This window comes from Rattus norvegicus, chromosome 16, assembly GCF_021556685.1.
Source record: "Rattus norvegicus strain SHRSP/BbbUtx chromosome 16, alternate assembly SHRSP_T2T, whole genome shotgun sequence".
In the NCBI taxonomy this organism is placed as follows: domain Eukaryota; kingdom Metazoa; phylum Chordata; class Mammalia; order Rodentia; family Muridae; genus Rattus; species Rattus norvegicus.
In genome coordinates, this window is record NC_141549.1 from 26,093,035 (window position 1) to 26,118,662 (window position 25,628).

A 25,628-nucleotide genomic window follows, 5' to 3' on the forward strand; every position below is an offset into this window, starting at 1 on the left:
ATCAGACATCTTCTATTGTACGAGGACTGCGCTCAGTCTTCCACTCACTATGTCTTTTGAGTCCATTCTCTTATTGGCCACCACTACCCACAAGGACTTACTGCTCACTTACAGTTTGTAGAAATCTCCACATCTACAATGTGGACTCCCTTGAGCAATCTTTCCATATAAAACTGGGATAGTTACACTATTGCTGAATTGTAACAAAATTCATAAGAAAATTAAACTCACAAAGAAGAATTTTACCTTCACAGAGGAGGTAGAGCTGACATTATCCACATTCACACACCTAGGAACAAGAAAGGAGGGCTTGTCAGGGAGCCTTTAGAATAACAGCATGCAACATTCTTCCAACCTTGGTTTTGTGGCTCAATCCCTTCTTCATGAATAAGAAACCCAGGCAAACTATCCAGTAAACTTCAGGGGATTCTCTCTCACCACCTCCTGCCTCACCATAAGTGCCCCAGGATTCAGATGCACATGAGATCCTCAAGACCTCATGTGGATTCTGAGAATCCAAACTTCCATTCTCACAGACTCATGGCAAGCACTTTATCCACTGAATCATCTCCCTTCCTAAGGATGTTTGTCCATAACTCATGCTGTGTGGGAGATAATTGTTCAGCTTGTGATTATAGAAGAAATAAAGAAGCTGAAATCGTAGTACACAGAGGCAAAGAGAATGTCAGGTTCTGAACATTATACTTTTTACAGATTAATTTATTGTAAAATGCACAGATTCTTACCATGGTGATGTTCCTGTAAGTCTCTTACCAGCTTCTAAAGAGGGAAGCAAAATTTGTCACAAAACAACTATAGGAAACATGACAATAAGTACAAAGGCTAATATTTGTGACCCTATATCCTTTGGCACCATTTATGAAAAGCCTTTAAAGTGAATAATTATTGGTAAATAATAAATATATGCAAAAACCTTTCTTCCCATTTCCTAGTATATTTTAAAGACAAAGAGAAAATTTCATCAAAAGTTACTACTTATAAAAATTGTTGTGCAAATTACCTATGATCCTGATCACTATCAGACACAGAAATTATCATCTTAGCCTGAACTGTTGTCCCATAGTGAAGGGTTAAAAGGACAGCGTCATGTTGCCACTGCTGCTTTTTGCCTCTGGACTAGGGATGTTTGCAGCACTCTAGGTGAGCATGCTCAACTCGTACAGTAGTGAAAGGGGCTGCTACAAAGGTCGACTTGAACTTCCTTCACTGTAGGGGAACATTCATTACTACCACCGGGAAGCACAGTCTCTGGTGACTGTCGTTGCAGGACAGTCAAATATAGGAGACCCAAAGACCTTTACAAAGTATTTCCAGCTGCAAGTGTGACAAAGCTCTTGAGAGATCAGTGTGTTACTGTAGTCGAGATCTTCTGAAGAAGATGTTAAGGGCCCTCAGATCTAGCATTGACCCCTAGCTCATTTACAGCAAAAAGAAGTTCAACATCAACTTCCATTGCCGGCCATGGCAAGAGCAACTGGAAAGACTTCCTTAGTAGTTATGCAACATGAATTATTACTCCAGAGAGAAGCATGAAAGAAACTTGCAGATAGAGCAGCAATCTCACATAAAACATTTTTAAAATATATTTCCACATATAAACCATAGTGTGTCTCAAGTTTCACTCTCTGGATAAAGCCTGTCCTCGAAACATGCTTCAGAGAATGAACAACCCTAGTTCATTTCCTTTACAGTATGTAAAACTCCACTGCACGCCCCTTGGCATTGCCCATGACCAGAGCAAGTTTTTGTCCTATCAACAAATGGGCTGAGAAAATGTCTCTATGGTGGACCATATGCTCAGCATGTGTGGGGCCTCTTTCAGTCCTCGACAACACAAACAAAACTCCAGTGCTGAAATACATTTTAAAGAAAGACACCCACATTATGATAATTCTGTTTCCCTCAGGGTTATGTGAAGAGGGTCATTTAGGTTCCTCTACACTATTCTCTGGCTGGCTCTCTCCAAAGTAGGTATGAGAGACGCTGTGGTGTAGGTTGCTGAAAGGATAAATTCTGTGGTGCTTCTCCCACTGTTGGAATCTAATCTTATTCAGACTCACTCAATGGATCATTCAGTGCTGTGTACTGGAGAATGATGTGGTTTTTCTACCTTCCATCTACTGTGCCAATGTTTTTTTTTTTTTACTGGAAATTATGTCTTGCAGCATATAAATCAAGTATCACTATATCTTTTGCTAATTAATAGAACTACAGGGAAAAGGTGCTGTCAGAGTAGCCCATATGGAGGCTGCTTTCATTGAATGCTAAGAATATCAGTTTTCATTCCCCAGCACTACCTACAAATCTCACACACCATTCACTTCTCCAAAGGTTCCTGAGTGAGCCAGATATTTATAATATCAAGATATTCACATTAAGTGGAAGACAACTAAAAATGACTATAAGATAATCTGTGAATTATAAAATAAGTATGATTGAAATATTATGGAGGGAAAAATTCCAGATTATGCTAATGATATTTAGTCTCCAAAACATAATGAAATTAATTGAATACTGTTTTTGGTTTGCTTTTTAATATGATAATATTTTCACACACTGACACCTATGACATGTAGCAATAATCATATATATAGTATATATGCTAAAACCTGAAATAAAAATGTATTTTATATCAAAGTCAACTTGCTGCTATGTGTCTAGAGAGGACACAAATCATGGAATAGTTTTTTTTTTTAATCAAAGGTCACTACATGCATCAATAGTTCGATTTGAATATAGTAGCATTGCAGATGATATAATTTGAATTTGAAATTTCTTAGAAGCTCTGGTTGGTTGGCATTGTTGTTCATATGGGGTCTCAAGCCCCTTCAAGCTCCTTCAGTCCTTTCTCTGATTCCTTCAACGGGGGTCCCGTCCTCAGTTCAGTGGTTTAATGATGGCATTTGCCTATGTATTTGCTGTAGTCTGGCTTTGCCTCTCAGGAGAGATCTACATCCGGTTCCTGTCGGCCTGCACTTCTTTGCTTCATCCATCTTATCTAGTTTGGTGGTTGTATAAATTTTTAAAAATCCCATAAAAGAAAAAAGGAAAAAAAAGAAAAAAAAAGAAATACAGGGTAAAAAATGGAGCAGAGAGGAAAGGAAAGGCTGTCCAGTGACCGGCCTAACTTGGGATCTATCCCATGCATAGGCACCAAACCCTGATACTATTACTGATGCCATGTTGTGCTGGCAAACAGGAGCCTAGCATGGCTGTCCGCTAAGAGGCTCTACCAGAAGCTGACTAAGACAGACGCAGAGACAGCCAACCACTGGATTGATGTCTAGAATGCCTATGGAAAAGTTGTGTAAAGAAATAAAATGTAATTCAATAAAAAGAATGCAAATACATAAAACAACTTTAAAAGAAAAAAAGAAATTTCTTAGAAACAATATCTTAAGTAAATCTGAATTCTAAAAATGGTTGCCAGGAAGTGAAGAATGGATATAAATATATTCATATTTGATTTCCTTACTTTCCTAGCACAAACAAAGTTCTTTCTATAGTTAGGGTAGAATCAGTAGAGGACTTACACTTAATCTTACCTGAATTATGCCGGTTAGAGTTTTTCAAAATGGATTTTAGCTGTCCTGGTGGTCTTACTCCACTGTGGTGTATTTTAAGAATGTTATGTTAATATTCATACTAAACATTAATCCAATGCATTGGATTACTTCTTGCTTGATTTTCTAACTTATATTACATTTTAAATTGTTTTAAAAAGCTATTCATTTGTTCTTTAACCAGTTGAGTATGTCTGGGAATACTTTACTTCCAACTTTTCCCCATGTAGAAGAAAGGGAAGGAAATTAGGCCCAAAAATTAGCCCAATGAAACCATTATACAGATACATATATACACACAACCACCTCTCTAGCTTTTGCTCTCATAGCTATACTGAGTGATATTTTTAATCTATAGATGCAATGGAATTAGTCCCCTGACTACATTAATCATAACAGTCTTTGCCCCTGATGCAGTAAGGCACCTATTCCCATGATACTTTGTGAATATTTCACTATCTATGATGGTACCACCCAAGTGGTTTGCTTGTCGAACATCAAATAGATTTCTGTTGCTGCTAGAGCTCTTCAAAACCCACCACTGCATTTGTAATGTTCAAGCTGCTCCTTCTTAACACACGCATGAATGAATCCCGAAGTCACAATCTGCCTGTTTCTGTGCCATTTATCCATTTTTATGAACATAATAAGGTAATAACAGAAACAAAGAACAATAAGACTAATTGCATTGAGACTGTGAAACTGTTTGCACTTCCAAGTATAAGTTAACATGCGTATTTTGCAAGGAGTCTTTGAACAGTTTTAGTATGGAAAAGTTTGAATCTTGATTTTGACATTAGCTTGTATGATTTAGGGAATCTTAAACATGGAGGGAATAAGTCATGTGATAGTATTTATAAAATGATTTCCTGATGCAGAGCCCAAATAAAGAGAACAACATAATTGTCCTCTCTTGTGGAGGTAAGTAATCCTAATGAGCACAGAATGAGCTTGAAATACACCTTTTAATATTCTACCAAACCAGTGTCTAACCTAGCATCCTGGACAGGAATGGATGGGCCTTCACCTAAATGTTCATGTCCAACTGATATGGAAGGCAAAAACCTCCTTTATAGAGAGATAAATAATAGTCACATGGTCACTTAGTTCTATACATTCAGCTAATCTATTGAGATTCAAAGGATCGATTACTGTGGAAAACTGATCATATGAATGGATATTTGATGGGTGGAGCTTTCAGAAAGACATGGGTCTTGTGGAATAATTAAAAGGTAAATGACTGGTTCCCATGAGTTCCCATGCCAGGTGCAATCACATGCTCTAGATGTTTCTCTGTCATCCATTTTCACACACTGTCTCCATAGCGGGTTGTTCTGTGGGCCATGCTAGTGTGGCCACATGCCAAGCTAGCCCCAAGCATTCCATAGCCTAGCACCGCTTCCTGTCACAGACTCTTCTCACACTCCCAACAATCCAGTGAAGTCATGACTCAACAAACTGTAACCCAGCAACTGTAACCCAGAGTCATATGTTAATTACTTAATGAACAATACATTTGCACAATCAACTTACAACCAATTGATAAGGACATAAACCACCCACTTAGGTAAGATATAGTTAGTTCATCTAGACACACACAAACCAGTACATATCCATCCCTTAAGAATAGCCATAACAACCTATAAATGTAAAGTGAGAAATGTTAATATCCACCTTCATGGAATCTCAGCCTTTCATTGGATGGACTGCAACTCATGCGTTTCTTCTAAGATATATGATATATGCTACACCTGACAAAAAGTTCCTTTGCCTTCATAGCTGGTGTCAAAGGAGGAAAGAAATGGTTGCCATCTTGTAGTAATGACTGACAACTGAGAATCATCCCACATTATGTACCGTGTCAGAGAGATGAATGCCTGAAATGATAACTATGAGTGTGGGTCTTAGTCCACAAATACAATTTAGTAAGGCTTTGAAAAGCTAAAGAATCTTAAGTGGACATTAACTTTCAGAGTTAATCCTAGCAGGCTCTTTTTAAAAACTGCATAGTTTTTTCTTGGAAATGGCATACTTGTGAGCATACTTTTCACATTCATATAAAGTACACTGAACAAATTTTAGGCTAAAATTATATTCAGAATACTGTGGGACCTGTAAGATACAAGTCTCAAAGTATACCCAAAAAGAATTTGCTTTTTATCTTTGCACTCCTCTAGTACTAATGTACTGTTAAGCCTTACCAGGACATAGGCCTTTCATCTTTAAAAAACAAGACTTCTGAAAATAAAAACAAAATATGTATTATTACAAGTATAGAAGAATATTACAAATAAAATTATGAAACTCATTTTTAGTATCAATGTCTATGAGAACAATCTATTGAGTACTCTAGAGTAAATATTCATTTGTAGCCAATTACGTCACTTAGAACCAATCCATTCCCTGTATATTTCAAATCAAAGATGGCAGTAATTTATCAAACATCAATGTCTAGAAATAAATACCCGTGAACAATTGTGATGATCCTAACTGAACTCTCTCAGAATGACAGAAAACCCCATCCCTGCCAGTATAAAAACAATCAACTGTGATTCCTTTTACTCTGGGCTAATGATTCTTGAAAGAATAACAGATTGGGTCTGGTGGCGCACAACATGAATCCCAACACTGAGGAAGCAAAAGCATATGGATCACTGTGATTCCTTAGACAAAGAGAGCTACAATTTAGTGAGACCATATCTTAACCTAACCCCTAAAAAGAGAAAAACCCAGAGCCCACTTCATGACTCTTGCACCAGTAAACACCCATGGACAAAGAGTTGGCTAAAGGCCAGCATGAGAATACACTCAACAAGAACAAAACAATATAACACACCTAGAGCCCAGCTATCCTACTACATCAAGACCTGGATATGCTAACAAAATCAAAACACAATAAAATGACATTGAATCCAATCCTATGAATATGATAGAGGAATTTAAAGGAGAAATTATCAAAACCCTTAAAATATACAGGAAAATACAATCAAACAGGTGAGCAAAATGAATAAAATATGTCAACACCTGCAAATGATTAAAGAAGCAATAAAGGAAACCCAAAATGATAGAACCTTGGAGAAAGAAATACTCCAAAAGAGAACAAGAACAGAAGCACAGCCAACACAATAAAAGAATTGGAAGAGATGATCTCAGGCATACATGATATACTCAAAGAAATTAATACGTCAACCAAAGAAAATATCACCTAAAAAGTTACTGACTCAAAATATTCAGGTAGTCTGAGACACTGTGAAATTTTGTACTAAGGATAATAGGAATTGTTCAAAAGTGAAGAGAGTACCAGCTCCAAAGATGAGAACATATGTTCAACAAAATCATAGAAGGAAATTTGTACAACATAAAGGAAGAATGCCTATAAACTTAGAGGAACCTTACAGAACACCAAATTGGTTGGTGTTAACAAAAATAAATAATAATCACTCATTCACAAAATGAGAATGGCAGGAATTAACACTCATTTGTTGTTAATATCTCTCAATATCAGTGAACTCATCTTCCCCATTAAAAAGGCACAGCCTGATAGGCTCGATGTGGAATCAGGGCCAAACTTAAGAAAAATAGGAACAGGAGAAGAAGATTCCCAGATTAAAGGCCCAGAAAATATCTTCAACAACATCATAGAAGAAAACATCCCAAACCTCAAGAAAAAGATGCCTACATACACACAAGAAGCTTACACTACAAATAAGAATTTACTGTGTCAGAAAATAAATCCTCCAGCTACATAATAACCAAAACATTAAATCCCCAAAGCAAAGAGAGAAAATTAAAAAGCCACAAGGAGAAAGAGGCAAGTAACATATTACATATAAAGACAGAACAATCAGAATTATACCAAACTTCTCAACAGAGAATTAAAAGCCAGAAGAGCCAGAGAGATGTCTTACAGACCCTAAGAGACTATAGCTGTCAGCCCAGACTACAATACTTAGCAAAATTTTCAATCAATTTTACTCAAGGTGGAGTAAAAAGCTATTCTGTGACAAAACCAAACGCAAACTATATCTTTCTACTAACCCATCACTAATCAGGATGCTACAAGCAAAACTCCAAGACAAGGAGAGTAACTGAACTCAATTAACACGAGAAACTAATAATCGCATAGTAAAACCAACCAAGAGAAACACATGCAAACCAAAATCAAAATACCAAGTAAAAGCAATCATTAATTATTAATATCTCTGAACAGGAACAGATTCACTTACCAAATAAAAAGACATAGTCTAAGAGAGTAGATGCATAAACAGAATCTATACTTCTGTTGCATATAGAAATGCAACTCAGCCACAAAGATAATCACTGCCACAGAATAAAGGACTGGACAAAAGGTCTGTAAAGCAAATGGACCCAAGAGTCAAGCTGCAGCAGCCAATCTAATATCTGGTAAAATAGACTTTCAATGAGAAATAATTAAAAGAGATGGGAAAGGACACTGCATATAAATCAAAGGAAAATCCAACAAGATGATGCTTCAATTCTAAACATCAATGCTTGCGATACAAGTGCATCCTCCTTTACAAAAGAAACATTTACTAATTTTGTTAAAGCTTAAACCACACCTCCAATTCCACACATTAATAGTAGGGGACATCACCTACATATTATCACGTTAATGACCAACAGGCATGTCACCAAAAGAGAAACTAAACTGAAATGTAATGCAACTAGTAGATGTCATGAATCAAATGGACCTAACAGATATCTGTGGTGGTTTGCCCTTAAGTTTCTGTATTTTGATGCTAATTCCACTGCCCCAAGGACAGCTGCCTAGTCACATACTCAGAACTCAGATGACTTCACCAGAACCACCTCCCCACTGAATTTGTAAAATACAGGTGAGGGGCAGGTACAGGATAGTAGGAGACCTGACATTGGAGGAGAAGCAAGGATGGGCAGGAGAGAAGCTTGAAGGAAGAGAAGGGGATTAACACAGAGAAGAGGAGAGAGAGGGGGGAGGAGCCATGGCAGGTGATGTTAAGATTCTGCTCTGTGTATTTACAGGTTGTTATCAATCTTCCTAAGGGATGGATGGTACCAGGCCTTGTATGTTTAAGTGGCAACTATACCTTACCAATTGGATCAAAGATTATTGTGTTGTGTGTTCTTTTATGTGAGGGTTTGAGTGTAGGAAAATGTGCGGCTGGGCTGTGTTTCCGCCAAGATATCTAGCAGATATCTTGGGGCACCGAGGTGCGGACCTAGCGGGGTAAAAGACAACTTTTAGTTTTTATTTTAATATTTTTACAACAACAGATATCTATAGAAGCTGTCACTCAAATGAAAAAATATGTATCTTCTCAGCACCTCATGGAACCTTCTCCAAAATTGAACATGTACAGATACAGATCTACAACAGATACAAGAAAATACAACAACAACAACAACAACAACAAAAGAACACCAAAATGCTTTTGTGTCTGATAAGGTCACCATGGACTAAAGTTGGACTATGTCAACAACAAAAACAATGGAAAGCCTACAATCTCATGGAAACTGAACAACTCTATGCTAAGTGACCACTGTTGAAAGAAGAAATCAAAGTCTTTCTAGAATTCAATGAAAGTGAAGGCACAAATCATACAAACTTAGGGAACACAATAAACGCAGTGCAAAAGGAAAGTTCATAACACTATGTCCCTTCAAAAGAAATGGAGAGATTTCATAATAGCAGCTAATCAGCACATATGCAATATTAAAAATAAAAACAAGCATACACGCTCAAGAGAAGATGGTATGAAAATTAAACATAGAAACATGGGAAACAATACAAAGAATGAACAAAACCAAGAGCTGCTTACTCAAAACCACTCTGACATGTCATTTGACACCCATCACAAAAGCAAAGATGAAAAACTCAAGTGAGAGTGAATGCTGGCAGGTTGTGGAGCAAAGGGAACACTAATCCATCACTGATGGACGTGAAACTTTGAACAACAACTTTGGAAATCAATTGGGTGGTTTCTCACAAAACTGAGAGAAAAAAACTGTTCTACCTCAAGGGCCAGCTATAACGCTCCTGGGTGTGTAGTCATAAAGATGTCACACTGTACCAAAGAAACACTTGTCAAACTATGTTCATAGTAGCTTTGTTCATACTAACCAGAATCTGGAAACAACCTGGATGTCCCTCTACTGAACAATGAATAAAGAAAGTGATGTATGGCTCCCAAACCCCGTGGGAGGTCCGGACACTTCTGGTTTTTAGCGGGAGTCCGAATCTCGTGCTCCCTGCCTCCAGCTCACTGCTCCCAAACCCCGTGGGAGAGAGAGCTCACCGCCCGGACAGGTGGGCACTCCTGAGACTGCAGAGCAGAAGAGACCACCAACACTGTCCACCCCTGCCCATATACCTGGCCCAAGAGGAACGGTCTGTGGGTTCCCGTAGATAAGGGCACAGGAGCAGCAGGTCCGCTGCATCTGAGACACCGCAGGAACCTGAAGAGACCAGCCAGATAAACGGTTCTCTGCACCCAAATCCTGGGAGAGGGAGAGCTAAACCGTCAGAGAGGCAGACATGCCTGGGAGACCAGAAAAGACTACACTGTGCCCACATCTCTGACTCCAGAGGAAAACACCAAACGCCATCTGGGACTCTGGTGCACAGGGGGCTCCAAGAAAGGGCGGCGCAGGTCCTCCTGGTTGCTGCCCCTGAGGAGAGATCATGAGCAACACCCACGAGCAATCTTGAGCCTCGGGACCACAGATAAGACCAACTTTTCTGCTCCAAGTGACCTGCCTGGTGAATTCAGGGCACAGGCCCACAGGAACAGCTGAAGACCTGTAGATAGGAAAAACTACACGCCCCAAAGCAGAACACTCTGTTCCCATAACTGGCTGAAAGAAAACAGGAAAACAGGTCTACAGCACTCCTGACACACAGGCTTATAGGACAGTCAAGCCACTGTCAGAAATAGCAGAACAAATAAACACTAGAGATAATCTGATGGCGAGAGGCAAGCACAGGAACCCTAGCAACAGAAACCAAGACTACATGACATCATCGGATCCCAATTCTCCAACCAAAGCAAACACGGAATATCCAAACACACCAGAAAAGCAAGATCTATTTTCAAAATCATATTTGATCGATACTGGAGGACTTCAAGAAAGACATGAAGAACTCCCTTAGAGAAATGCAGGAAAACATAAATGAACAAGTAGAAGCCTACAGAGAGGAATCACAAAAATCCCTGAAAGGATTCCAGGAAAGCACAAACACTTGAAGGAATTAAAAATGGAAATAGAAGCAATCAAGAAAGAACACATGGAAACAACCCTGAATATAGAAAACCAAAAGAAGAGACAAGGAGCTGTAGATACGAGCTTCACCAACAGAATACAAGAGATAGAAGAGAGAATCTCAGGAGCAGACGATTCTATAGAAAACTATCGACTCAACTGTGAAAGATAATGTAAAGCAGAAAAAGCTACTGGTCCAAAACATACAGGAAATCCAGGACTCAATGAGAAGATCAAACCTAAGGATATAGGTATAGAAGAGAGTGAAGACTCCTAGCTCAAAGGACCAGTAAATATCTTCAACAAAATCATAGAAGAAAACGTCCCTAACCTAAAGGAAGAGATACCCATAAGCATACACGAAGCCTACAGAACTCCAAATAGATTGGACCAGAAAAGAAACAGCTCCCGTCACATAATAGTCAAAACACAAAACGCACAAAATAAAGAATATTAAAAGCAGTAAGGGAAAAAGATCAAGTAAAATAAAGGCAGAACTATCAGAATCACACCAGAAACTGTGAAAGCCAAAAGATCCTGGACAGATGGCCTACAGACCTTAAGAGAACACAAATGCCAGCCCAGGTTACTTTATCCTGCAAAACTCTCAATTAACATAGATGAAGAAACCAAGATATTCCAGGACAAAACCAAATTTACACAATATCTTTCTACAAATCCAGCAATACAAAGGATAATAAATGGTAAAGTCCAACATAAGGAGGCAAGCTACACCCTAGAAAAAGCAAGAAACAAATCGTCTTGGCAACAAAACAAAGAGAAGAAAAGCACACAAACATAACCTCACATCCAAATATGAACATAACAGGAAGCAATAATCACTATTCCTGAATATCTCTCAACATCAATGGCCTCAACTCCCCAATAAAAAGACATAGATTAACACACTGGATATGCAATGAGGACCCTGCATTCCCTACAGGAAACACACCTCAGAGACAAAGACAGACCCTACCTCAGAGTGAAAGGCTGAAAATCAACTTTCCAAGAAAATGGTCTGAATAACCAAGGTGGAGTAGCCATTCTAATATCAAATAAAATCAATTTCCAATTAAACATCATCAAAAAAGATAAGGAAGGACACTTCATATTCATCAAAGGAAAAATCCACCAAGATGAACTCTCAATCCTAAATATCTATGCCCCAAATACAAGGGCATCGACATACATAAAAGAAACCTTACTAAAGCTCAAAACACACATTGCACCTCACACAATAATAGTAGGAGATTTCAACACCCCACTCTCATCAATGGACAGATCATGGAAACACTAATTAAACAGAGACGTAGACAGACTAAGAGAAATCATGAACCAAATAGACTTAACAGATATTTATAGAACATTCTATCCTAAAGCAAAAGGATATACCTTCTTCTCAGGTCCTCATGGTACTTTCTCCAAAATTGACCATATAATTGGTCAAAAAACAGGCCTCAACAGGTACAGAAAGATAGAAATAATCCCATGGGTGCTATCAGACCACCACGGCCTAAATCTGGTCTTCAATAACAATAATGGAAGAATGCCTACTTATACGTGGAAGTTGAACAATGCTCTACTCAATGATAACCTGGTCAAGGAAGAAATAAAGAAAGAAATTAAAGACTTCTTAGATTTAATGAAATCGAAGGTACAACATACCCAAACTTATGGGACACAATGAAAGCTGTGCTAAGAGGAAAACCCATAGCTCAGAGTGCCTGAAGAAAGAAACAGGAAACAGCATATGTCACCAGCTTGAGAGCACACCAAAAACTCTAGAACAAAAAGAAGCAAATACACCCAGGAGGAGTAGAAGGCAGGAAATAATCAAACTCAAAGCTGAAGTCAGCCAAGTAGTAACAAATGGACCATAGAAAGAATCAACAGAACCAAAAGATGGTTCTTTGAGACAATCAATAAGATAGATAAACCCTTAGCCAGACTAACTAGAGGACACAGAGAGCGTTTCCAAATTAACAAAATCGGAAATGAAAAGGGAGACATAACTACAGATTCAGACAAAATTAAAAAAATCATCAGATCTTACTATAAAAGCCTATGTTCAACAAAACTTGAAAATCTGCAGGAAATGGACAATTTCATAGACAGATACCAGGTACCGAAGTTAAATCAGGAACAGATAAACCAGTTAAACAACCCCATAACTCCTAAGGAAATAGTAGCAGTCATTAAAGGTCTCCCAACCAAAAAGAGCCCAGGTCCGGACGGGTTCAGTGCAGAATTCTATCAGACCTTCATAGAAGACCTCATACCAATACTATCCAAACTATTCTACAAAATTAAAACAGATGGAGCACTACAAAATTCCTTCTATGAAGCCACAATTACTCAAACCACACACAGACCCAACACAGAAAGAGAACTTAGAACAATTTCCCTTATGAATATAGACGCAAAAATACTCAATAAAATTCTGGCAAACCGAATCCAAGAGCACATCAAAACAATCATCCACCATGATCAAGTAGGCTTCATCCCAGGCATGCAGGGATGGTTTAATATACGGAAAACCATCAACGTGATCCATTATATAAACAAACTGAAAGAACAAAACCACAGGATCATTTCATTAGACGCTGAGAAAGCGTTTGACAAAATTCAACACCCCGTCATGATAAAAGTCCGGGAAAGAATAGGAATTCAAGGCCCATTCCGAAACATAGTAAAAGCCATACACAGCAAACCAATTGCTAACATTAAACTAAGTGGAGAGAAACTTGAAGCAATCCCACTAAAATCAGGGACTAGACAAGGCTGCCCACTCTCTCCCTACTTATTCAATATCGTTCTTGAAGTTCTAGCCAGAGCAATCAGACAATAAAAGGAGGTCAAGGGGATACAGATTGGAATAGAAGAAGTCAAAATATCACTATTTGCAGATGATATGATAGTACATTTAAGTGATCCCAAAAGTTCCACCAGAGAACTACTAAAGCTGATAAACAACTTCAGTAAAGTGGCTGGGTATAAAATTAACTCAAATAAATCAGTAGCCTTCCTCTACACAAAAGAGAAACAAGCCGAGAAAGAAATTAGGGAAACGACACCCTTCATAATAGACCCAAATAATATAAAGTACCTCGGCGTGACTTTAACCAAGCAAGTAAAAGATCTGTACAAGAAGAACTTCAAGACTCTGAAGAAAGAAATTGAAGAAGACCTCAGAAGATGGAAAGATCTCCCATGCTCATGGATTGGCAGGATTAATATAGTAAAAATGGTCATCTTACCAAAAGCGATCTACAGATTCAATGCAATCCCCATCAAAATACCAATCCAATTCTTCAAAGAGTTAGACAGAACAATTTGTAAATTCATCTGGAATAACCAAAAACCCAGGATAGCTAAAACTATCCTCAACAATAAAAGGACTTCAGGGGGAATCACTATCCCTGAACTCAAGCAGTATTACAGAGCAATAGTGATAAAAACTGCATGGTATTGGTACAGAGACAGACAGATAGACCAATGGAACAGAATTGAAGACCCAGAAATGAACCCACAGACCTATGGGCACTTGATTTTTGACAAAGGAGGCAAAACCATCCAATGGAAAAAAAGATAGCATTTTCAGCAAATGGTGCTGGTTCAGCTGGAGGTCAACATGTAGAAGAATGCAGATCAATCCATGCTTATCACCCTGTACAAAGCTTAAGTCCAAGTGGATCAAGGACCTCCACATCAAACCAGATACACTCAAACTAATAGAAGAAAAACTAGGGCAGAATCTGGAACACGTGGGCACTGGAAATAATTTCCTGAACAAAACACCAATGGCTTATGCTCTAAGATCAAGAATCGACAAATGGGATCTCATAAAACTGCAAACCTTCTGTAAGGCAAAGGACACTGTAGTTAGGACAAAACGGCAACCAACAGAGTGGGAAACGATCTTTACCAATCCTACAACAGATAGAGGTCTTATATCCAAAATATACAAAGAACGCAAGAAGTTAGAGTGCAGGGAGACCAATAACCCTATTAAAAAATGGGGTTCAGAGCTAAACAAAGAATTCACAGCTGAGGAATGTCAAACAGCTGAGAAACACCTAAAGAAATGTTCAACATCTTTAATCATAAGGGAAATTCAAATCAAAACAACCCTCAGATTTCACCTCATACCAGTAAGAACGGCTAAGATCAAAAACTCAGGTGACAGCAAATGCTGGCGAGGATGTGGAGAGAGAGGAACACTCCTCCATTGTTGGTGGGAAAGCAGACTGGTACAACCATTCTGGAAATCAGTCTGGAGGTTCCTCAGAAAATTGGACATTGACCTGCCTGAGGATCCAGCTATACCTCTCTTGCGCATATACCCAAACGATGCCCCAACATATAAAAAAGACATGTGCTCCACTATGTTCATAGCAGCCTTATTTATAATAGCCAGAAGCTGGAAAGAACCCATATGCCCTTCAACAGAGGAATGGATACAGAAAATGTGGTACATCTACACAATGGAATATTACTCAGCTATCAAAAACAATACCTTTGTGAAATTCATAGGCAATGGTTGGAACTGGAAAATATCATCTTGAGTGAGCTAACCCAATCACAGAAAAACACATATGGTATGCACTCATTGATAAGTGGATATTAGCCCAAATGCTTGAATTACCCTAGATGCATAGAACACCTGAAACTCAAGATGAATGATCAAAATGTGAATATTTCACTCCTTCTTTAAAAGGGGAACAAGAATACCCTTGGCAGGGAATAGAGAGGCAAAGATTAAAACAGAGACTGAAGGAACACCCATTCAGAGCCTGCCCCACATGTGGCCTATACATATACAGCCACCCAATTAGACAAGATGGATGAAGCAAAGAAGTGTAGGCAGACTGGAGTCGGATGTAGATCTCTCCTGAGAGACACAGCCAGAATACAGCAAATGCATAGGTGAATGCCAGCACTGAATTGAGAATAGGACCCCCATTGAAGGAATCAGAGAAAGGACTGGAAGAGCTTGAAGGGGCTCGAGACCCCATATGAACAACAATGCCAAGCAACCAGAGCTTCCAGGGACTAAGCCACTACCTAAAGACTATACATGGACTGACCCTGGACTCTGACCTCATAGGTAGCAATGAATAGGCTAGTAAGAGCACCAGTGGAAGGGGAAGCCCTGGGTCCTGCCAAGACTGAATCCCCAGTGAACGTGATTGTTGGGGGGAGGGCGGCAATGGGGGAGGATGGGGAGGGGAACACCCATAAAGAAGGGGAGTGGGAGGGGTTAGGGGGATTTTGGCCTGGAAACTGGGAAATGGAATAACACTTGAAATGTAAATAAGAAATACATAAGTTAATAAAAAAAAGAAAGTGATGTATACTTTCAAAATGGCATATTATCCCACTATTACAAACAAAGGCAGAATGAATTTTGCAGGTAAATCAATGGAACTTGAGAATATCCTCCGGAGTCCAAACAGGACATGTGTGTTATGTACTCACTTATAGATGGTTATTGGCCAAAAATACAGACACCATGCTATTATCCACAGACTCAGAAAAGCTACACAAGAAGGAATGCACAAGTGAGGATGCCTGTATCTCACTTAAAGGAGTGCATAAAGCAGTCCTAAGAGGAAGACGGAGGGAGTGAACTGAATAGAGAAGAGATACAGAGGGCTATGGGATGGGTTCGGAATCAGGTGTGGGTAAGGAAGAGGAGAGATGGATGGATGGTCCTGAAAGTGAATGGAAATCTGCAACTGACAAGGGTGAAGTTTTTTTTTTTTTAATGAAAAAAGACAATGTGGGATACTATTCACCTACTAAAGACAAAGACATAATGACCTTTGCAGGTGAATGAATAGAACTTGAGAATAACTTCCTGAGTGACATAACCCAGACCCAAAAGACATGGATGGCGTATACTCACTTCTAAGTGGATATTAGCAATAAAGTACAGGATATCAATACTATACTCAAGACCAAAAGAAGATGAAGAAGAAAGGACCAAGAGAGGATTTTGAATCTAACTTAGAACATACCGGAAAATACTCAGAGGAGGCAGAGGAAGGAAGGAACTAGGTGGGAGTGGGTAAATTTGAGACTACTGAGTGTTTCAGGATCGGGTCTGGGGAGATACAGGGGAGATGGCTTGACAGCCATGAAAATGAATGGATAGCTGAAGCTGGCAGGGGTGGAGATATCAAAAAAATTCACTTGGTCATCACATTAGATGCTGATAAAGTCGTTGATAAAATCAAGCACCCCTTCATGTTAAAAGTCTTAGAGACCTCAGTGATCAAATTTGCATACCTGAACCAGCCAATAAACACTAACAACTTATATGCAGAGAAACTTAAAACCAGAGAGTAAGCAAAGCTGCCCACATACAAAAGAGACCTCACAAAATCTACCAAAGAACTCCTACACCAAAGGTGATAAACCCTTACAGAAAAGTGTCTGAATACAAGATTAACTCAAAAAACCAGCAGCCCTTCCTCATGCAACAGTTAAAAGGGATAAGAAAAATTTAGTCAAGCAAAACCCTTTACAGTAACCACAGATAACATTAAATAGCCCAGTACAACTCTAATCAAGCTACTTAAAGACCTGCCTGTCAAAAACTTTATGTCTCTGAAAAAGGAATTAACAGGACATCTGAAGATGGAAAGATCTCCTATACTACAGATGGATAGGATTAACAAGGTGAAAATGGCCATCTTACAAAAAGCATCTTCACAGTCAATGCATTTCTCTTCAAAATTGCAAGACCATTATTTACAGACCTTGAAAGAGCAATTCTTTAAAAAACAAAAAACCCATGATAGCTGACAGATAGATGATAGATAGATGATAGATACATAGATGATAGATAGATGATAGATACATAGATAGATAGATAGATGATAGATAGATAGATATCTTGAATAATTAAATAATTTTTGGAGGTATCATCATCCCTGATATCAAGACATATCACAGAGCAATCATAACAAAAGCTGTATAGAATTAGTATAGAAACAAAAAGTTGACCGATGGAATCAAATCAAAGAAAAAACACACATACCTACCAACACATGATTTTGACAAAGGCAAAACCACACAATGGGGAAAATAGGAAAGTTTCTTCAACAAATGGTGCAGGTGTAACTGTATGTCTGCATGAAGAAGAATGCAAATAGATCTGTATTTCTCAACCTGCACAAAACTCAAGTTCATGTGGATGAAAGACCTTGACATTGAAACAGAAACTTCAATATACTGAGGACATCGGTACAGTAGACAATTTCCTGAACAGCACACCACTGTCCCAGCCTCTGAGATCAATGATTGATAAATGGGGACTCACAAAACTTAAAAACCTCTGTAAAGCAAAGGACACCATCAAAAGGACAAAAGAGAAGCCTACATTTTGGGAAAAGATCGTCATCAGTCTTACACTTCACAGAGAAATAATGGTTAAAATATATAAAAAGCCCAAAAAGTTAGACAGCAATAAACCAATCTGAATATGGTGTACAGTGGTAAACGAAGCATTCCCAGCCGAGGATGCTCAGGAGGCCGAGAGACATCAAATGCTCATCTTCAGTCATCACTGAATGCAGATCAGAAGTACCCTGAGTCCATCCTACACCAGTCAGAGCAGCCAGAATCAAAACCTCAAGGGACAGCCATGCTGACAAGGATATTGAGCAAAGGGAACATTCCTCCATTGTTGGTGGGAGAGACATTAAAATCCCTTTTCTTTTTTTTTCTTTTTCTTTTTTTCAGAGCTGGGGACCGAACCCAGGGCCTTGCGCTTGCTAGGCAAGTGCTCTACCGCTGAGCTAAATCTCCAACCCCTAAAATCCCTTTTGAAAAGCAATTTGGCGGGTTTTTTTTTTCCAAAAATTTTGAAATAGTTTTTACCTTAAGACACAACTATGTCAATCATGGGCATATACCCCAAACTTGCTCCACCATACCACCCAAGCACACTTGCTTAGCTATGTTCATAAAACCTCTCCTTGTAATAGCCATGGACAGGAGACAACTGAAAAACTGATTAAGGAAATGTGGTATATTTGCACAATGAAATAATACTCAGCTATGAAAAACATGGAATTTGAGAAAATTGCAGGCAAATGGATGGGATTGGCAAACATCATATTGGATGAGGTAACTGAAACCGAGAAGGACAGGCATGGTATGTACTCACTTAAAGGTGAGGACCTTAGCAGCCATAAATTACAGAATAACCAGGCCACAGTGCACAGACCTAAAGAACCTAAGTAATGAGGGCCCAAGGGAAGATGCGTGAATCTCACTCAGGAGAGAAAATGAAATAGATATCAGGATTCGATTGAGGGAGGGAAATTAGTAGGATGGGGAGGGGAACTAAGGTGCAGAGCAGGTGTGGTGTGGGAGCTGGGACAGAAGATACCAGTGGAGAGGCATCTCTGTGGTGAAACAAAGACCAGGAACCATGGGGGCTCTTAGCAGTCTATCTATGGAGCTGAGACTTGCAGAGCCTACTAGCAGCAGGTGATATGCAGCTTTCAGTGGTCATCTTCTGTACACAGGGGAGACTTCCAGGAGAAGGAGGAGAACACCAAAGCACTCAGAAAAACATCAACCCAAAATTTATCCTACCAGCAAGATATGCAGGTTAAAATGGAACGGACATTAAGGAGATACCAAACCAATAACTGGACCAACTTGAGACCCACCCTGTGGGAGAGAGCCAGTCTTTGACTCCATTAATGATATTTTGCTATGCTTGCAGACAGAAACCTTGGATAATTCTTCTGAGAGTCTTCATCAAGCCCTGGATAGAAACAGATGTACACACCCACAGCCAAATAAATATCAGGTGGAGGTTGGGGCGTCTTGTGAAAGAGTTGGGGGAAGGATATTGAATTCAAAGGAGGACAGTGCCATTGAAGGTTCAGAAACACAACAAGAAAACCTACAGATTAACCAACAGGGGCCCATGAGGGCTCACAGGGACTGAACCACCTATCAAAGAGCACGTCAGGGCTGCACATAGACCCCATATTCAGAGGTAGCAGACGTGCAGCTTCACGTGCTCTTCATGTGGACTCCTGATTTACTGAAGTGAGGGCAGGTTCTCATTCTGTTGCCTGCATTTGGATTCCTTTCTGCTAGCTGGGCTGCCTTGTGTGGTCACAGTAGGAGAGGAGCTAAAATGTCCGCACTATTTTATCTAGGGTGAATAAGACCAGCTACAATATAGTAAATTTATATATGATATAAAAAATCTTACCTTCCAAAAATCTTACATGCTTCACTTCTTTTTTATGTGCTGGTCTTCTTGCACTGTGGCATAGATTTATAAGTTATGGTTATTGTACTATTCATAAGAAAAACATTTAGCGAGCATTTGAAGCCCTTTATATTTCAGTCCCCTGTATCTTAGTTTAGATGTTCACAAACAATGTTTTTTGAAACCGGATCTCACTATGTAGCCATGCTGGTCTGAAACCCACGCCATAGACCATGTTGTACTTAACTCACAAAGGTCTGTGTGTCTCCTACCTCCCACAGTCTGGGATGTAATTCATGGAACTACAGGTCTAGTCAAACAATTTTGAATTTATTTTTCAGCAATTCACTATGACTGTTGACTGGTATCCTTGCGACTTTCTCAAGAGAAAACATGAGGCATGGTTAGCTTTTAAATAGAACACAAACTAAAAGGCTCAAGCATGCATACACACAATCAATCAATCTCTCTCTCTGTCTCTCTCTCTCTCTCTCTCTCTCTGACACTCTGTCTCTCTCTCTGTCTCTCTCTCTGTCTCTCTCTGTCTCTCTCTCTGTCTCTCTCTGTCTGTCTCTGTCTCTGTCTCTGTCTCTGTCTCTGTCTCTCTCTCTCTCTCTCTCTCTCTCTCTGTCTCTCTCTCCTCCCTCCCTCTTAAAAACTCTAAAGAGAATATTTGCCTTGCTCAGGGATGTATGGCAGTAGACTCTTAGGGAACACTAGGAGGAAAGATTCCAGGTCTGCAAGGAGATAAGAACTCCAGAGGACAAACAACAAAGTGAAATAACCTGGACGCCTGGGGCTCTCAGAGACTGAACCACAAACCACAGAACATACACGGGCTGGACTCACACCTTCCCACTCATATGTAGCAGAAGAGCAGCTAGGTTTTCATATGGGTCCCAGTCAACTGGGATGGGGCCTATCAAAAAGCTGTTGCTTATACATGGGATACCTCCTTCTAGCTGAGCTGCCTTGTCTGACCTTGGAGAGAGAGGAAGTGTCTACCCTTGCAGAGACTTGAAGTGCCAGGGTGTGGGGATACATAGGGGATCCATGACTGCTCAGAGGTGAAGGGGAAGGGGAACCAGAAAGGACTGTGGAATAGGGAGACTGAGACAGGGTCAGTGAGTTTGATGTAAAATGAATAAGAAAAAATAAAATTAAATATTTCAAAGAGCATTAAGTTTTGAAAGGAGAGTGAGCTCTCTCTAGAAAGGCTCACCTTAAAGCACAGATCTGTTGTCTGGAAATAATGGCTCAACATAAACATTAGGTAAACATGTATACTAAACAGGGAATTTCAGCATAATAATTTTATTTCATATGGAAGGGTATATAGCTTTGTAAGATCAATTTTTTTAGAGCTAAACATTCACAAAATCTAGGAGAAGATTTATAATTCTAAAATACCAGAATATGTGGAAGGAAATGAACTATTTATATATCCACATTAAAAGCTCCATCTGAAATGTGATACAAAAATGTCTTGGAGTGCAATATCACCAACATTGCTAGTTAATTACAGGATGAAAGTTTACCGAACACCTCCTAGCAAAAGGTTGTTTTCTACTGCATTGGACATTTCAAACAGATCATTAGGAAACACTATTTATTACCTGTGATTATGTAACATATAATTCTAAAGATATGGCTTATACTGTCATTTTTAAGGTCAGAAATTATAAAATTTCAGACTCAGGGACTGGGGGTGTTTATTCATGGTAGAACATTTGCCAATGACACACATGACCTTTAATTCAGTGGCAAACTGTGTCAGAATAAAAAATACTGAAGTGGACCAACAGCTGATCTAGCTTATTCTTTGTCTTGGTTCATGACTCACGAACTGAACTACTGAGCTATGTAGTACTCCTGGTACTGCTGTTCTTTTGTTGTGTTGGAACAGTCTCTTTTCTAGCTCATATTTCGTGTGTAATAAGCTTTCTAAATATTTCTCTCAGAGTTTTTCAAATCATTTAATATCATATTAATATTCCTGACTTAAGCAATTCTCACCATCAAGAACAACACTAAGATTGTAGAAGAGAAGAAACTGTACCTGTTTGACACTTGCACGGCCTGTGCATCTGCACTCATTGATTCTAAGAAGTTTATCATTTCAGTCTGATTTTCATATGTTGCAAGTTGCAGTGGTGTCAAGCCATACTGTAAAGAAAACAGTATTACATTTTATAAAACAACTTGTTTCTCAACTGAAAGTTCATCACAGATTTTGTGAACATAAACACACACTGTACTGAGTCACAAGGCATCATTTTTCCTACAACACCTGCTGTGCTTTCCACACACAGCTCTCTTCTTCCCTTTGACACATCTTTTGTCTACACAACACTGCATATGAACACCAATCCCTTCCAGAATTTTCACCAAACACTCAATGGTTCCAATCTTCTTAGCTCCAAAAACTAGGACCTCCATGGACACAACCCCAAAATATAAAGTTTGGTATGCCCCTGTTGAAGGAGTGTGCTCAAGAGGTATCTGGAGCAGAGTTTCTCAATCTGCACTCCAAATATATTTCTTTTCTAAACTAAGAATTATCTCCCAAGGGCAATAGCATCTTCTATGAATACCAAAACTTTTGAAAATCATAAAAATGTTTTGTATATTTTCTCAATGATCAGATTTTCTAATTTGCCTGACACCTCTCTCCTTTCCCAGTCTGCCCTCATTCCTGAGCCAAACACACATCAATACCTTCTTAGCAGCAACCCAGTTCTATATATTCTACAATCATTAAACTTGAAATGTATTTCTTTTCCTTGTTGGTGTAGATGTGATGTGATGTGATGTGTGTGTGTATGTGTGTGTGTGTGTGTGTGTGTGTGTCTGTGTGTGTGTGTGTGTGTGTGTAATCCTAAAGCCTATAATCTTGAATTTCAAACTTAAAGTCAACGCTGAGACAAAGTATGCTATTCTGTGGGTTTTTTGGCACTAATTATAAATACACACACACACAGACACACACACACACACAAACACACACACACACACACACACACACACACACACATATATATTTAAAGAGAAAAAGCGTTCCTCTGAAAACATTCAGTGAGAATGCTTGAGGTTCTGCATGTAGAAAATAGGTCTGAGTGTCCCAGCTAGAAGTAGCTAGAAGTGCATTGGGAATGAAGTTGAATGACCTTTACCTCTGTTTTGGCTTCAATATCTACGTTGTACTCCAGGAGCATCTTTACAATTGCTATGCTGCCCCTGGAAATGGCATGGTGAAAGGCTGTATTCCCACTGTAATCCATCAAATTTGGATTAGCATTGTGCCTGAGCAATACACAAACACAATGTGTGTTGTCCCGCTGCGCAGCCTGTGGAAATTGTACAAAGAAATACATCTTCACTTCAAGGAAGCCAAGGGAGACATTTCTACAATGGCACTGAATAGTTTCTCTGAAATCAGACAGAGTTTTAGTTATTCATATTTTCCTTCCATTTTGACACAAGGTCTTCTTAAATACTCCAGGCTTGACTCATTTAATGATCTCCCCACCACATCTTTTTCCAAGTGGTAGAATTAAGGGGTTCTACCAACCCACCTAGATGTCCTAAGCACTCAGGTCTGTGTGGTTGGCTGTCACAATGCAGAGATTGCTTGTTTGCTTAGATTTTGTTCTTTTTGCCAATGTGATACATGCTTAATACTCCTGGAAAGATCCTCACTTGAGGAATTGGACTGGCCTCTGGGGCACTGTGTGGAACTATTTTTTTTTTTATTTAGACAGAAGTAGGAAAGCCCAAAGTCTTGTGGTAGGGGCATGCCTGAGTTCAAAGTTGTATAAAAAAAAAGCTGAGCAAACCTGGGTAAAAGCCATGGAAAGCTGCATTCTCCCCTGATCTCTAGTTTAGTTCTTCCCCCCAGTTCCTGATTTGAGTTCCTGACCAGGTTTCCCATGAGGATCAACTGGGATGAATAAATGTAAGCTAAATAACTTTTTCCTCTCCTGAGTAAGTTTTGGTCTGTGTTTTCTCACAACAACAGAAACCAAACAAGGACACCTCTAATCCATTTCATACCAAAACAGATGGCCAATAGCTACCTTAATCAACGGTGTGCAGCCTTCATCATCCTGGATGTTAATGTTGGACTTATTTTCTAATAACAGTGTCACTACATCTGGATGGTTGTGGGCACTCGCATAATGCAGCGATGTCCTGCAAATTGAAAACACATTTAGCAACATCTCTGAATTCCCAGTAAGACTATCATCACCTGTAAGTACTACATAATATGAAGGTGATTTCTATCTGATGGAAGAAAGTAACTACAATGTTCTTATTTATTGAGGTCTACTCAAATGTTCATTTACTGTGCTAGGGATATGGTACATGACTCTTCCTATTTAAGGCAGGTGTTCTATCCTGACCTTCTTCGCTGCTCAAAGCAGCCTGTCTGAATCCTAGAAAAGTTCCCAAATTGATCTCAGCTTGAATTTAAGTCATACTCTAATATCTGGAACTTACTAGTTACTCCTCGGTATTTTCAGGAGCTCCATGACTCCATGTCCCCATCCAAGGGATGAACATTAAACATATCTTAATAGGGGCTACTCTGATGTTTCAGTTCGAATGGGGAAGAAATCTGCTACAACACTACAAGCATTTCCAGCTCCTGAGAGCTCAGCATTTCCTGATCATGGTAATGATTTCTCTTCCTAGTGATAACAAACAGAACTATTCTGTGAGAGAAAAACAGGATTTTATCAGCAGTACACATAAAAAAATTCATATAAAAGAAGTTTACATTTCTTAATCCTCCTATCTTATCCATTGTGGTTACCTTCATTTTCATTCACATTTTACCCTCTCTAAGAATGGAAGGTCATTTAACCTTTTTATTAGTTTACAACTATAATTAGCAATACTTTTAGCACTTTACAAAATTAAAGGTAATTATCATGCAACCCATTGTGGCCTACATTAAACAAAAATATGTCACAATCGACAGGTAAGTGGCAATTTTACCGGTCACTTGCATCTATGTACATTTTTAACAGTGAACAAAATATAAGCCCTCAGTCCTCAATACTTTCTTTTATTTTTATTTTCACATTTCATTTTTTATGCCCATATGTAACACTTCTATACTCGGTATAGAAACCAGGACCTCATGCTTTGCCATATATTGATCAATGTGCCCATGGACTCACACCAAAATCAGGTAAATATTGCTACAAGGTAATAACCTATGGTGGCATAGCTGCCTTGCTTGAGATTCATAGAGTTTCAGTAAAATGAAAGAAGGGTTCCAAAGAGTAATGTTCATTTCATGTTATATTTAAATTTATAGAATGTAAGGAAGCTTGACTGGGCAGAGAAATGAAGTTTTACAAATGGGAAGATCTTGAGAGATATTAGAACGTGTATTCTACACAGGGGATATCTAAGTTACATGTGGGGAATAAATGGACTGACAGAATGAAAAATTACCATTGGACAATTCAGTGTTTTTAAAGAAAATATTCAATGAACAGAAGAATATTTTAAAACTAAACTTCATTCTT

The 25,628-nt window shown here is 39.0% G+C and overlaps 1 protein-coding gene across 2 annotated transcripts in view; it reads right to left on the reverse strand.

The window, feature by feature from the left end:
- Nucleotides 1-25,628, reverse strand: part of LOC148000495 (uncharacterized) — a 52,416-nt gene that overhangs the window by 23,244 nt on the left and 3,544 nt on the right. Inside the window, exons 2-9 of one of the 2 annotated variants that reach the window (XM_087589413.1) lie at nt 24,165-24,279; nt 23,262-23,435; nt 22,148-22,254; nt 20,089-20,141; nt 5,786-5,822; nt 3,567-3,628; nt 747-780; nt 247-289 (exon numbers count right to left, since the gene is read on the reverse strand). In XM_087589413.1, the coding sequence (XP_087445539.1) occupies nt 247-289; nt 747-780; nt 3,567-3,628; nt 5,786-5,822; nt 20,089-20,141; nt 22,148-22,254; nt 23,262-23,435; nt 24,165-24,279 (625 nt within the window). The remainder of the gene's footprint in view (nt 1-246; nt 290-746; nt 781-3,566; nt 3,629-5,785; nt 5,823-20,088; nt 20,142-22,147; nt 22,255-23,261; nt 23,436-24,164; nt 24,280-25,628) is intronic. The other variant, XM_087589412.1, reaches the window with a different exon arrangement.